The following is a 14,618-nucleotide window of genomic DNA, read 5'->3' on the forward strand; positions in this document are numbered from 1 at the left end:
GGGTGGTGGGCTCGGAATGGAGCGAGGCTGGTGTGGTGGGAGCCCAGGAGAGCGAGTGCGTGTGGGTCCTGGGGCTGTGTCCTGGCTGTCCAGTAAGGGGACTGTCAGGGAGGCCCTTGTGGGGACAGCCCTGATTGGGGGTGGCTGGGGCAGCATTGTCCTGCACGCTGCTTCCTCCTGAGAACCTGGTGCACATGCCCAGCAGCACCTGGGCCCTCAAGCCGCAGGCCTCTTGGCCTTGGATTTTGGTGGTGACATTTGTTAGGGGCTGGTTGGGGTGTGGGTAGCATGGAAAGTCACTCCCCTGAGGCCGTTCAGATTGTCAAACTGTCCGAGTCCTCAGCCCCGCCTTGCAGTGTGACCTCCTCCTGACCCCTTGCTGTCCCCTTGTGGGCCTCAGTTTCCTCACCTGCAGGTGTGGTGACTCCTGCGTTCTGAGCGGACTCTCTGGGTTATGTTCTGCATCCAGGTTTGAATGGGGCGTGGACGCCGGCCTGCTGAGTCCCTCTCTCAGGCCTCGTGGGGTTGGGAGCTGCTGTCTGGGGTCAGGGTCTGCGTGTTCTGTTCCCTTCTCTCCTCTGGCTGCTCCTGTGGCCACACATGGTCAGTGTTTGTCTGCCTCCTGCTCCCGGCCCCTGACGGGCTCCACGAGCTGGTATCTCACCACCGAGGACTGTCCTCGCCATGGCTGCAGTCTTCATCTCTTTCCATTCATGTTTTCCTTTCGCACGTCCCCAGCCCCAGTTGTTCTTGTTGAGAAACCAGAACCCCAGCTGGGCCACACAGTCCTGCAGGATTTCCTTCTTGACGCTGTGGGGGCGAGTGTGGGGTGCAGTGAGGAAGGTGGGGGGCTCAGCAGCAGCCCCTGTCTCCTGCAGCTGGCACCACTCCCGGCGAGGGGCAGTGGTCCGTGGACCCCATAGAGGGGCCCTTGTGGGCTCAGCGCTGAGCTGTGGGGGCTGGCTTGGGCCCTGCAGGGTGTCTGCCCACCAGGCCTTCCTGATCAGGGTGCATGTTTCATGTATGCTTGGCCCACCCCTCCTTGTGCAGGTTGGAGAAACTGAGGCCTAGAGGGTCCAGGGCTTGTCCAGGGTCACATGCTGGGCTGGAACCCGGGCCTCGGGCTCCCAGTGCAGACTCTGTTCCTTTAGGCCAGTGGGAGGGCAGAGGAAGTGTGTGTCCAGCCAGGGCAGGTGTGTGCCCAGCCCCGGTTCCTCTGGATGCCCTGTGTAGTCAGGGAGGGCTTGCTGGAGGTGGCTAGTGCAGTGTTGTTCCTGAAGCATGGAAACTTGGGCAGGGGACAGGCGTGTGGTGGGCAGTGGATCGGTGTGTGCCCAGGCGTGGAGCCTGGCCAGAGGGCCCGGCGCCAGTGTGCTGGGGGAAGGTGGGGCCCCGGCATGCAGCTCCAGGCTCGCGGCTCCCTGGAGGCACACAGCACAGAGTGATCTTGGCTTAGCGCCTGAGATCACTTGCTTGCTGAGCTCACTGCTTCTGGTGCCAGGCGGGTACAGCCGTGAGCTGTGGGCATCTGTGTGTTGAAAGTGAGCGTCAGATAACCAGGCAGGGCCCCCAGGTGTGGTCAGTGATGGCTTAGGGGGAGCATGGGCACTGTGGGAGCCCACAGGAGGCAACCTGACCCAGCCATGGGCAGCGGGCAAGGCTTAGGTAGGCAGGGGATGTCCAAGCCAATGCCCGAAGAATGGGAAGGGGTCAGGCAGAGTGTGTGCCCAGCTGGAGGGAACAGCATGTGCAGAGGCCGGGAGTATCAGCAGATGTGGCACACTCCAGGGCATAGATGCCATTCCAAGGCCCAGAGAGTGACCCTCTCTGGGTCCCTGGAACTGTCCAGTAAACACTGACCCCTTCCTGAAGCCTCCTCAGTCTGCCCACCTGTGAGCCTGGGCGTCATCAGACTCCAGCTGCCTGTTCCCCGCAAGGCCTGGGGGAGAATGAGTGGCACTCGTGTCCTGTCCCAGGGGAGCTGCCGAGTCGCAGGGCTGGGGAGACCTGGAGTCACCTGGACTGACCTCTCCCCTAGTGCCCGGCAGTGATCGGCTCTTGTTTCAGCAGCTGTCAGGAGCACCTGCTGTGTGCGGCACCTCGATCCCACCTCCACGCACTCCCTCTCCCCTGTGGTGCCGTGATGCTGTCCCCACACCTCCCTGATGGAGAAGCGGGGGGCAGAGAGGTGGGGCGCTTGGGGAGGGCTCAGGGCCAGCGCAGGCAGGGCCGGGCTGCAGGTGTTCGCCGGGTCTGGAGCCGTGTGGGCTGTGCGTCGCTCTTGTCCCTGCTCTCATGTCTGACGGATAAATCTGCTGCTTTGGGTGCCTTCCCGAGGTACCAGGCGGCTCGAGACCTGATTTACAGGGCTGTGAGGTAAATGCCTGATCCCATCAGGCCCCGCCTCCCCTTTGCCACCTCCTGGGTTTACGAATCATGAGTGAGCAGTGGAAACCCTCCCGCACGCTCTCTCGTGCCCCAGACACATCCCACGGCTGGGCCTTGCTGGCCTTGGAGGGTCCGTGCCGCCCTGAGAGCTTTGAGGACGGCATGGGGGTGGGCGAGGCCTCCTGCAGGGGGGCTCCATCCTCGTGCGGTGGCAGCTCCTCTCACCCACGCTCTCCTGGGCGTGTGGCTCCCCAGCCAGGTGGTGGCCTCTTGGGTGTCCTGGCACCTGTGGGCCCAGTCCACAGCCTTACACGCGGGAGGAGCGACCAGTGGCCCCAGGGCAGCCTCAGTCTGGCCCTGCAGGGTGCTCTGTGGTCTGTGGTCTCCCAGGTCCATCCGCCCAGGGGGTCTGGAGGCACCCTGCCGCCTGCCACCATGCAGCCTGTAGCTGGGTGCTGCCGCCCATCCCCCGGCACCGTCCTGAGACAGCTCCTCTCCTCTGCTGTCCTGTCCACTGCAAGGAAGGCTTCCTGGCAGCGGCGGGGCTGCTGGCTGTGTGAGTCAGGCAGTGTGGTGGCCTGGGGAAGTGGGGCCGCGTGCACCAATGCAGCCGTGGTCGGGAACATAAAGGGTGCAAGCTGTTGGCTCCAGGGCCAGCCCTAGCCCTCCGGAGTATCAGTCCTGTGGCAGGCATCTGTGCTGAGGGGCTTGCTGCCTGTCGCCCGACCCCCTGGTGAGGCTCGAGGTCACACCTGTTACAGGTGGGGAGACAGAGGCCCCACCAGCGGCGTTGCCCAGTGCGGTGCCGTGAGGGCACAGCTCGGGGCTGGCACCCGGCTGCTGACTACAGGGAGAGCCCAGGAGGGGCCCCTCTGGCTCGGGCTGACGGGGACCCCACCTCCACCGCTAATGAGGGATGTGCAGGCTGATAGCATCTGGTGTTGGGGCAATGGCGAGGGGCCTGTGCACACAGGCAGCCAACGGGGGACTCGTTCCGCAGCATTCCGGGGTGGGGGAGGCTGAGGCCCAGGTGAGAAATGCCACGTGGGCCGGCCCTCCACCAGGCTGAGCCCAGGCCTGTCTGCTGGAGCCCACGGTGGCAGGGCTTGGAGGGCCTGCCAGCCGTCCAGGTCTGATGGAGGAGGCAGGCCCCACGCTCGGGGGGTTCCCAGTCTGATGGGGGAGACCTGACACCCCCCCCCACCTAGGGTAACACTGACCCAGGCTGGAGGGGGCCACCCCACTTCCCCCATCTCTCTGCTTCCTTCTTTTTCCTGTAGGAAGGCCTCTCCCCGTTCTTTCTGCCTCCCTTGGCTTCCTGCACCCCATCTCCTGACTCGGAAGGGCTGGAGTGTGGAAACAGCAGGGTCTGGTGTGCACGTGTGTGCATGTGCACGTGTGTGTGTTTGTACAGGCATGTGTGACTCCACATGTTTCCGCTGTACAGAAAGAGCCCCCACTGGGTTTAAGTGCCACCCCGTCAGCGTTGCCTCACCGAGCCTCAGTTTCCTCATATGTACAGTGGGGACCTCGGCAAGGTTCCCCCGACCAGCTTGCAGGGAGGAACGTGGCAGGTGGCAGCACCGAGCCTGGCTGGTGGTGGACTGGGGAGCAGTGTGTGTGCCTGTGCGTGTGTGTGTACGTGATCATTCTCATATACAGACTCCTTGTCGTGGATTGAGTCCCCTGAGGGAGGAGGGACGTGTCCTCTGAGCTGGAGAGCCCCTAAGTCACCAGAGAGTGACCTCTGGCAAGACACCCCCCTCCCGGTCTGTCGTCCAGGCCTTGAGAAGTGCTCCCGGCCAGAGCTTTTTGGTGAAATCCAGGCCTGCCCTGGGGGCTGGACAGGGGACGAGGTAGGGCCCTGCCAGCTGGCAGAGGAGGCAGCAGGGCCGAGGGGCTGCCACCCAAGGAGCCCTGGGCGCCAGGAGGGTGGCACTGGGCACTGTGGCATGTTGGGGGTGTCCTACTCTGGCAGAGGGACCACTCGCCCTCCTGTCAGCAGGTCTCCTGAGGTTGGGGACCCTGTTATGTTGGGCGTTGAGTCCCCCCACATCGTGTGTTTGGCTGCTGGGGAGGGCTCTCCCTGGGCATCCCCAGTGCGGGGCCCAGCCTGGCCTCCTCTGCCTCCTGTGCCTGGGCGCCCCTCCACCCGCCGCGCTCCGGCTCGAGCTCGGGCTGGGAGGATAACGAGGCCCTGTCTTCACAGGCGCCTCCCGCCCGAGGCTTCCCGGCGCCAGCGGAACGTAAGTCAACATGACTCCATCTAGAAGGTGATGGAGCTGGCAGGGCATCAGTCCCCGGCTGCCTCCTGCCCGCTCTGTGTCTATAAATAAAACCACAATATTTATAACGACGCCGCTCAGAGCTGCAGGCCCTTCACAAAACATTCGCTAATTAATTCCCGCGCCCCCGCAGCGGGGAGGCAGGTGCGGAGGAACCCCCCGCCTGCCCGCCCCCTCCTGCACTCTGGCCCGCCCCTCGCGGGGCCACCCTCACCCAGGGCTCCCTGCACCTGGGACTGGCTACGGAGTGGGAGGAAATCCCCGTGACTGGGCCACGTTGCGGAGAGCGCGGGAGCGGCAGGTGTTATGACAGAGCTGGGAGGGTGCCATGGGCACCTCCTTGTGGATCCGCCCCAATGCCTCGCTCGTCTTTCTCAGTGTAGGGCTCAGGAAGCTGGGCCCAGACAGGTGAGGGACTTGCCCAGGGCCACATAGCCTTCAGGGGCTGTCTGACTCCAGAGCCTGTAGCTTTAAGCTGCCCACTGCCCTGAGAGCTCAGCCACGCCCGTTTGGCTCTCTGGGCCTCAGTTTCCCCACCTGATCAAATGAGCTGGTTGAGCTAAACCACGTGGCTCTCAGCTATGTCCTCGCCCTGAAGGTTTAGGATTCTGCCCAGAGGACAGACCCTGGGGACCCCCATCCTCAGGGTCTCAGGGACATGGGCCTGCCTGGGTCCCCACCACCCTGAATGCTGGCCCAGATCAGCCCTCGCAGCTGCTTCCCTCCGAGTGGCTCTGCTGGCCTGTGGCCTGTTTGCTGTGACGGAGACGGGGAGGTGAGGAGGTGGCCTGTCCAGCTCAGCATCCGCCACCTACTGGGGTCGTCATGGGAGATGCGGGGGGAGGGCCCGGAGCCTGGCCGGCCTTCTGTAACCCTGCCGGCCCCTTGCCACCTGCTGGCCAGCTCAAGCTCCCCACTCGGCCCTCACCTGCTGTCAGATTTTCCAGAAGAGCCAGCCTTGCAAAAACTCCGACTTGAGGCCTCCTGCCTGGCTCCTTGGCCCAGCTGATGTGGAGGCGTGGGCTGGCTGCTGTCCTTGAGTCTCGCCACATGGACGGAAAGTCCCTCATTTGAGTCAGTCTTTTGGGTCTTGGAGAGTGCAGCCCCTGGCCCGGGGGCAGCTCCAAATAGCCATTTGTTGATGCGGGAAGGATGCAGGGTCTGCCCTCAGGGAGTCCGCGGCCCTGGAGCTGGGCACGGATCAGTCCCGGCGTCTCTGAACGGTCGTTGGTGGGGGCCTGGCGAGAAGCAGTGCTGTGGGTTGCTGGGCTGTTCCAGAGCCGTGGGCAGTGTTACAGGAACCAAGCAGGCCTGGGGGACCCCTGGGCCAGCCTCAGCAGGAGCTCTCACACCCTCAGGCCTGGAGGAGTGAGGGGAGGGTGGGTTTGCAGAGCCCCTAGAAGGGCCTGCTCACTGGGAGCTGTGGCCTTAGGAGGAAGTGGCACGGAGAGCCGTGGCTGGATGGGGCAGGCGCCCAAGCAGTGGGCCCCCTCCTCCCTCCTCCCATCTTCCTTCTCCCTCCTCCCTCCTCCCTCCTTCCTCCTCCCTCCTCCCATCTTCCTTCTCCTCCCTCCTCCCATCTTCCTTCTCCTCCCTTCTCCTTCCTCCTGTCTTCCTCCTTCGTGCTGGTCCCCTGCATTGTCCAAACCCTTCGGAAGCCCAGGGCAAGAGGGCCTGGGTGAGGCTGCCCCGAGCTCAGGCCCTCAGAGCCAGGGTCAGGGGGCCGTCTGGAGGTGTACGAGAATGGGGAGCTGTGTTCTGAGGGGGGCATGAGCTCCGGCCGAGGCCCAGAGGGCATGGGCGCTTGGGGAACCTGTGAGGGGCCACACTGCCCTCTAGAAGGCACTGTCCTGGGGCCTCACACCAGGAAAGAGAAGGGGCGCTGGAGCAAGGCCCCGCAGGAGAGCCGGGGCAGGGGTGCCAGGTTGGGGCTCAGTGCGAGGGGGCTCGGAGCTGGGGTGGGTCAGAAACAGGGAGAGGGAAATCCAGGTGAGATTTAGGGCTGGCTGGTGGGAGGAGGCACAAACATCCAGCCGGCTTGGTGGGTGTCCCTGGGAGAGCCCAAGGCCCCTTTGCTGAGCCCCCACCTCCAGGGCTGGCCGGAGGCGGGGCAGCGAGCCTGAGCCCCGGCGCTGTGGGAGTCAGCTGAGCTGAGCGGCTCCTGGGCAGTGGGCGTGATGTGGGGCCGCAGGTGCAGCTTCCTGCAGACGTCACTGCAACTTATCCTGATGTTCTGCCCTCGGGTCCCCAGGATTTAGCTGTTTACCAACACCTCTGGGTGCTGCGGCTTGGGGTACAGCCAGGGGAACAGGATGGTCCTCAGGGAGGTGGGGGACATGGCCACCACATGGCCTGGGCCCAAGCAGGGTGGGTTAGGGGCTCGTCTGCTCCCTTCGCAGGGCCTGGCTTGTGGGTGGTGGGGGTCTGCAGAGGGCACGAGGATGCACGTCTTCATGCTTGCCCAGGTGTGACTCTGGGCCCGGGAGGTCCGTCCTATAGTGCACGGTGCACAGTGGCTCATGGCTGTCTCCCGTTCCATCTCCTGAGGGCCGACTGCTGCTGGTGCTGCCCGGTCCTCACAGCTCTGGGGTTTCCAGCAGGGGGTGAGCCTGCCGTGCCGCTGGGGTGCAGGGGCCCCAGGCCTGGCCCTCGGGCTCTCCCTGCTTGGGATCATCTCCCACCTCTTACTAGGAGCCTTGTGGGCTGAGTGTGTCTCTGGGCAGCAGGCCAGCTCTGCCCATCCCCATCCTCCCCAGCGTCCTCCCGGCCTGGGCTCTGTGCTGAGGGGTTGTTTCCGGACCCTTCCCTCTGCAGGGATGGCGTGCGACAGAGGGTCAGTGCGACTCTCTGGGGTCGCCTCGCCAAGCTCCCACTCTGGGGGCGGTCTCCAGGGGCCCTGGGAAGTGAGGGCCTGTCTTGGTGGGGGCTGAGGAGCTGTCCTTGAGGAGGCCGTGGGCACCCTGTGAGTCTGCGCAGTATGTCTGGACGTCCTCTCTGACTCCACGGAGCAGGACCACGGGAGGGTGGGCTCTGTCGCACTTGGGGTACGAGCGCCCTGCCCAGTGCTGTTCCCCACCAGGCAATGGCATCTGGGTGTCCCTGGGTGGCCGGGGCCCCATACCCCCAGTCTGGGCTCAGGCCGTAATGGTGTCATGTGGGCAGCCCCTCCAGCCCATCCCGGGCCTCAGGCCGGGCTCCTCTCCACTGCGGACTCCTTTCTCCAGTCCGGACCTGGGCATCCAGGGCCCCTGGCGCCCATCAGAAAGGAGGGGGCCATGAGGGGTCAGCCCAGGAGGCTGCAGGGCCCCCAGGAGCCCTCTCGGGAGCTGGCAGAGTTCTGGGCACTGGTTCAGTGTCATCTCAGGCCTGCGGGGTGACCTCAGGGAGGTCCTGGTTCCCTCTTGGGAAAGGGCGGCTTGAGCCACACGGGCTCTGGAGTGTAAGGTCTGTAAAGGCCCTATGGGGCTGCCCTGGCCCCAGCCTTCCTCCCACGGGGTCTCCTTGGGCTCAGCTTTGGGGTGTCCCTCCCTCTCTGCCTCTTTCCACTGACTCTCTTCCTGGGCTCCCAGAAACTGGGCTGCCCCCTGATCACCCCTCTGCTCAGGCCTCTGCCCTCAGTGCTTCCTCCCTCATCCCCAGACCGGCCCGGCTCACGCCCAGCTTTGGCCTCCAGCTCATTCGTGGTCTCCCTGGGGCCCCTTTTCTTCCCGCAGCGGTAGGGGACTTTCAGAGATGTGTCCCATCCTGTCCCATTCCTGGGGCATGTCGGACCCTGTCCGGCAGCTTGGCCCTGCTCCCCACTTGTCTCTCGTGCACGGCCTCTCCAGCTAGCCTGAGAGACCACTCCTCATCAGGAACGTCTCTGCTCTGGCTCTGAGTTTTTGCACGTGCCGCCGCCTCTGCCTGCACCCTTATCCCTGTTTTTCCTGCTCCTTCAGTCTCGTTGCCACTTACTCCAGGAAGCTTTCCTGGCTTTGAGTCCATAGCCCATCAAAGCCCTTCTCACTCCATGTTGGAACCCCTGCTGAACCGTGGGTGCCATGAGAGCCAGGTCCCATCTGCCCTGGCCTGTGCCTGTCCCGGGCTGGTCTTGGTGTGAATGTTAGCTGAATGAATTAATGAGAGGCGGGGGTGCACTGTGTTGTCAGGGTGCACAGCTGAGAGGTCAGGCTGGGGACAGAGGTGGCACCACAGTCGGGCTGGCTCTGAGCGGTGTGGCCCTCACTGGGCCTGGTGGGGCGCTGGTGTTGGAGGTGCTGGCTCTGAGCCGGCCCTGCTCGGCCCTCGGGCTGACCAGCCTCCCCGTGATGTTGCAGCCGTGCAGGAGGAGCGGCAGCGGGGCAAGGACAGGAATGAGAATGAGGTGGAGTCCACGAGCAGCGCAAACGAGGACATGCCGGTGGAGAAGATCCTAGAGGCTGAGCTGGCTGTGGAGCCCAAGACTGAGGCATACGTGGAGGCGAACGTGGGGCTGAACCCCAGCTCGGTGAGTGCCCGGCCATGTGGCCCCCCAAGGTGGTGAGAACCTGTGGCTTTGGGGACTGCTGGCCCCTAGGAGCGCCCCTGGGTGGGAGACCCCCCAATGAGGCGCTGCGGCCAAGCCCCAGGGCACGACATCCCGACGGCTTGAATCAGGCCTGGGACTCCGCACTTACCTTCGTGCTCCGTGTTGCCTCTGACCCACCCTCCAGCCATGTCGTCCCGCTGATGCCTCTCCCATGGCTCCAGGCCCCCCCTGCATGCCCAGCCCCGTCCAGCCTGGTGGCCTCAGCGCCAGTTCGTCCCCAGGCCTCCCACATGAGCCCTTAGCAGGCCCTTCCGTGGGGCCCAAGTGTTTAGACTGCGCGTCGCTTCAGGCAGATGGTTTCTGTCAGGGGAAGCCCTTCAAAGGAGGCCTCTCCTCCTGCAAGGATGCTGACCTTCGTGGTTTCTGGAAGGAGGGTTTCTGCATCCGGTGCACGGGCATCCCCCTCGCTCGGGACCCAGATGGTCCAAGCTCCAAGCCCCACCGGCCGGGATCCAGGGTGGGGCTCCTGTCCTGCCCCTGCCATGGAGGCCTGCCTGGGTTTCCTCATCTGTGAGAATGACTGGAGAGTTCCCTTCTGGATAGAACTTTCCGGAAGGGGCTCTGATGCCACCCTGTCTGTCTGCATGCCACCTCCGTGTCTGCTGGGAAGAGCAACATGGGAGGGGCCAGTGCAGCCGTGACCATCAGAGTCCCACGCCAGCTCCAACACCTCCCCCCTTGCGTCTCGGTCTCCTCATTGGAGACACAGGGTCACCCGGCACCTGCCTTCCAGGGCTGCGGTGGGGACGAAACGGTCGAACGGGTCGAATGATGTTCCTGTGGCTGCTGTAACTGACAGTGAAAAACTGAGTGCTTAAAACAGCACAGGTATTAGTATCTTACAGCCCTGGAGGTCAGAAGTCCCAAGTCTGTCTGGCTGGACTGAAGTCGAGGTGGGCAGGGCTGGCTCCTGAGGCTCTGGCGAGAATCTGCTTCTGGGCCTTCCCCAGTGCCGGAGGCGCCCACGTTGCTTGGCTCGCGGCCCCTCCCTCCAGTCCAAGGGCAGCAGGGTCTTCTCTCCTCCAACCTCTGCTTCCGTCCTCACGTCTTCTCTCTGACTCTGAGCCTTCTGCTCCTTTTCATAAGGAGCCTTGTGATGACATGGGCCCTGCATCATCCAGGATCCTCTCCTGCCTCAGGATCCTTGACTCGATCACGTCTGACACTCCCTTTGCCGTGTAAGGTGGCATGCTCACAGGTTCTGGGGATAAGGACGTGGACGTCTTTGGGGCCGTTACTCAGCCCGCGCTGGGTAAAGCACGTGAGCAGGGCCTGGTCTGGGGCTGTGTCCTCAGAATGGTGCTCACCTCGGGCCCCTCCCTCCACCTAGCCCAACGACCCTGTCACCAACATCTGCCAGGCAGCGGACAAGCAGCTCTTCACCCTGGTGGAGTGGGCCAAGCGGATCCCGCACTTCTCCGAGCTGCCCCTGGACGACCAGGTCATCCTGCTGCGGGCAGGTGAGCGGTGGGCATGGCGGGCCTGGGGGAGGCGCCAAGGAGACGGGGCGACAGGTGAAGGGCTGTCTGGGGGCCCTCTGGAGAGGGAAGGCTGACCGTGTCCAGCGGGGGCCGCCCTTGAGGGTCTGTGTTCTGTGGCCTCCCCCCCTCACCGAGGCCTCAGCCCGGTCCTGGCAGGGCCTGCAGTGCACGTGGCAGGTGCACAGAACGTGCCTGCTCGAGCTCACGCCCTGTGACCCGGTGGGGCATGCTGGAGGCAGCCGGAATGGTGGCCCAGAGCGTCGGCTTTGGGGTTTGGGGTCAGTCCCGAGTCCTGGTGTGGCTGGCCGCCCCTGAGCCGTTTCCTCATCTGGAAAGTGGGTGTGACGGACACACCGAGGGGAAGCCGGTTTCTGCTGTGAGACTGCGGTCCTTGGAGCAAGTTCCTACAGGAGAGACAGTAGGGACTGGGGAGCTGAGCTGGGCTGGGCCTTCAGAAGGTGCTGGCAGGGAGCACCCCCACCCCGCCGGCCCATCCATTCGTGCGTCCTGGGCCCTGTCCTGTGCGGCGGCCGAGCCCGCATCTCTGCTCAGCAGCCGCCTCCCGACACCAGCCATGTGCCAGGCCTGTGCTGCATGCCACAGCAGTGTCAGATGCCGGCCCAGCCCCATGCCTCCCGGGGCCCTGGGAGAGGTGGCAGCTGGGTCAGAGGCAGGAGGAGGCTGGTGGGCCTCGGGGACGGGAGGTAGAGACAGTGGTTCCAGAGTGGCAGGGACAGGTCCAGGCAGGGAGGGTAGGCACGCTTGGGGCTGGCTCTGCCCTTGAGCTCTGTCCTCAGCCTCCTGGGCCCCGGTGTTTGGCGGCAGGATGTCCTTCCATGCTGGCCTGGTGGGGAGGGGAGGATAGCCCGTCCCTTCCCGGAAGAGCTTTCACTCTAATCAGGGTATTAGACCTGACACCAGAGCCACCAGGAGAGAGGACCTGCCATGTGGGAAGGGACCGGGCCTGGCTTCTCGTCCTGACTCACTGTCCGCCCCTTCCCTTCCCCAGGCCTCTGTTTCCCACTCTGTAAAATGGGACTACTACTTGCTTTGTAGGAGTGTAGTCAAGATTTAGTGGGATAATCCGTGTGATGCTCTCCTCCTCGGAGCCTGGGACCTTCCAAGCACTCGGGAACGGTGGCTGTGAGCCTTGCTGTCATTGTTCTTATTGGAGGCGGCTACACGTTGTCCGATCTACAGGGTCATCAAAACGTTTGAGCACGGAAATTGTTTCATTTCAAGCTCTTCTTCTATACCTTTTCTTAACCCTTTGATGCTCTCTCTGGTTTGTCTGGGCTGGGACCTCATAGAAAGAGAGCGTTGAGTTAGCCTGTGGCTCTAACACGCCTGTCTCAATTCAATAATGTGCTACTTCGTGGCGTTCCATGTGGCACACGTTGATCTCTGAGTTTGCTATTGGGAGCAGACTGGCAGCAGCTGTTCCTGGCCACCCCAGAGGGACTCCTGGGAGCTCTCCCACATGCTCCGTGGCACGAGCTGCTCTGTGTCCACCCCAGAGGGAATCCTGGGAGCTCTCCCACGTGCTCCGTGGCACGAGCTGCTCTGTGTTCATCCCAGAGGGAATCCTGGGAGCTCTCCCACGTGCTCCGTGGCATGAGCTGCTCTGCGTTCATCCCAGAGGAACTCCTGGGAGCTCTCCCGTGTGCTCTGTGGCATGAGCTGCTCTGTGTACACCCCAGAGGGACTCCTGGGAGCTCTCCCACGTGCTCTGTGGCACAAGCATCCTGCAATTGCAGAAAGAGACTTCCTTGTGCACCTGAGTTTGGGACACCTGGGTTAAACAGAGCCAAAGGAGATGCTTTGTGCAGGACTTCTCAGGGCCTTTACTGTGCTAGTGTGCTCTGTAGAAGAAAGAGGCATTTCCTAAACATAGGTGCCTGGGAACCTCTTTTCTGTGGAACACTCATGGGGTTAGGGTTCCATAGAGCACACTTTGGGAACCCTGGCCTGGTTCTCAGAGGGATGGGTCCGTGACAGCGATGCTGCCTTTGGAGGGCCTGATGGGGGTTGGGGAGAGGGCCGGCAGTGAGGCCTGGAGATGGCGGAGTGACCATGTGCCCTCCCCGCAGGCTGGAACGAGCTGCTCATCGCCTCCTTCTCCCACCGGTCCATAGCTGTGAAGGACGGGATCCTGCTCGCCACCGGGCTGCACGTGCACCGGAACAGCGCCCACAGCGCGGGGGTGGGCGCCATCTTCGACAGGTGGGGCCCAGCCCACGGGCACGTCCTGCTTGTCTGCTCTGTTTGTGAAGGTTATAAATGTGGGAAGTAGGGACAAGTGCGAGGAGGAGAGTGACGTCCCCAAGTCCACATCTGGGGTGCTCGACGGCCAGTGACCGCTTGGTTAGCGTCCTTCCGGTGCTTTGTAAATCCTGTGCCTGGGAAGGGAAGCGGCCTTTTCTCAAGAAGCAGAGTGGATTCCACGGTAGACGGCGTCTCATAGCGTCATCAGGTCCGACTCGAGCTGTGCTGTGACACGTCGCAGCCCATGTGCGCCCTGTGCACTGACCTGTGCCTGCTCACTCGGCTGTGTCTGCTCCCCCTCCATGGAGCGCAGATGCACACTCCCTGCACCTCTGTGGGGCAGCACGGTGGTGGGTAGGCCCACGCCGGGGCCCCGAGGCCTGTCTGTCTCCATTGACACTGCTCTCCAGAAACAGGCCCATTTGCGCTTCCCCAGGCGAGGTGGGCAGGAGCTGCCCATCCCAGTCCCTGGAGGCCTGGTCTCCGTGCTCAGAGGGCCCACGCCAGGTGTGGGCGTCAGCTTCAGCCAGCTGGAGTGGGAGGGGCTGGGAGGGACGTCACAGGGCCCCTCGGGTAGGGGTCCGCACACAGGAGCCGTGGGTGGGGAGGAGTAGCTCAAGGGGAGGAGGCAGTGGGAGGGGCCCAAGGCGAGCCCCCAAATATGGGCCCGGAAGTTGGAGGTGAGCAGAAGCCCCCAGTGGTGACCCCCGGGGGGAGTAAATGCAGGAACCGTGCTGCCCTGTGGGTGGTCCTGATGGAACGGAGCAGTGGCCTTTGGGCTCCCTGGAATGTGCCAGGTGCAAAAGGAGGTGTGACCACATCCTGTGGGCGAATGCTGGTTTAAATAGTTATGGATGTGTCTTTGCTGCAGGACTTCTCAGAGCCTTTACCAAGCTAATGTATGGGGTCGCCACCAAAGGGGCTGAGGGTGCAGTGTGTTTGCCCACAGAAGCCTCCTTGAGGGAACACACCCCTCTGGGACCTGCTTGGGTGTAGAGTTGCAGCCCCAGCCACACACCCAGCTGACGGTCTGTGGTCCCAGCTGCTAGGGGTGACGGTGATGGAGGCATCAGGTGACAATCTCTGGGCTCCCAGAGCAGCGTCGGAGCGGCCCGGCTTTTCCTTGCCCTTCCCGTGAACGGAGTGGGAGGCTCCATGCCCACCTCTCTGCAGCTCTGCCCTGCCTGTGGGCCAACTCTGGGCCCTGCGGCCGCAGACGTCCGGGCGCCTCCTCTCTCCCACCCCGTCTTCCACACTCCCTTGGGTGTTTTCTTGGGCTGCAAGCACATCCCTCCCCAGCCTGCAGACCTCAGGGGCTCCCCTGGCCCACAGGGAGAAGCCTGGGCTCTTCAGGGTGACTGTCCAGGCCTGCCTGGGCCACCTGCCTTTGCTCCCCTGCAGCCCGCCCTCACCACCACCTGCCACTTCCTGGACATGACTGTCAAGTTTTGGGGGACGGCAGATGGCTGATGAGCTTGGGGAGCTCAGGCTGTGTGGGGCTGTAGATAGGCCAGGGGTCCAGGATGCTGCTATGGCTGGGGCAGCTGAGGGTGGACTGGGGAGGGCACCCCGCTATCTGACGAGGCTGCGAAGGTTGCTGTCCTGGGTGGAAATCAGTAGTTGGTGCTAAAA

At 63.6% G+C, this 14,618-nt stretch overlaps 1 protein-coding gene across 10 annotated transcripts in view; it reads left to right on the forward strand.

Moving 5' to 3' along the window:
- Positions 1-14,618, forward strand: part of RXRA (retinoid X receptor alpha) — a 102,431-nt gene that overhangs the window by 79,348 nt on the left and 8,465 nt on the right. For all 10 annotated transcript variants that reach the window (XM_070596347.1, XM_070596354.1, XM_070596352.1 and 7 more), the window contains 3 exons: positions 8,990-9,159; positions 10,571-10,700; positions 12,812-12,944. In XM_070596347.1, the coding sequence (XP_070452448.1) occupies positions 8,990-9,159; positions 10,571-10,700; positions 12,812-12,944 (433 nt within the window). The remainder of the gene's footprint in view (positions 1-8,989; positions 9,160-10,570; positions 10,701-12,811; positions 12,945-14,618) is intronic.

This window comes from Equus przewalskii, chromosome 26 (assembly GCF_037783145.1).
Source record: "Equus przewalskii isolate Varuska chromosome 26, EquPr2, whole genome shotgun sequence".
Classification (NCBI taxonomy): domain Eukaryota; kingdom Metazoa; phylum Chordata; class Mammalia; order Perissodactyla; family Equidae; genus Equus; species Equus przewalskii.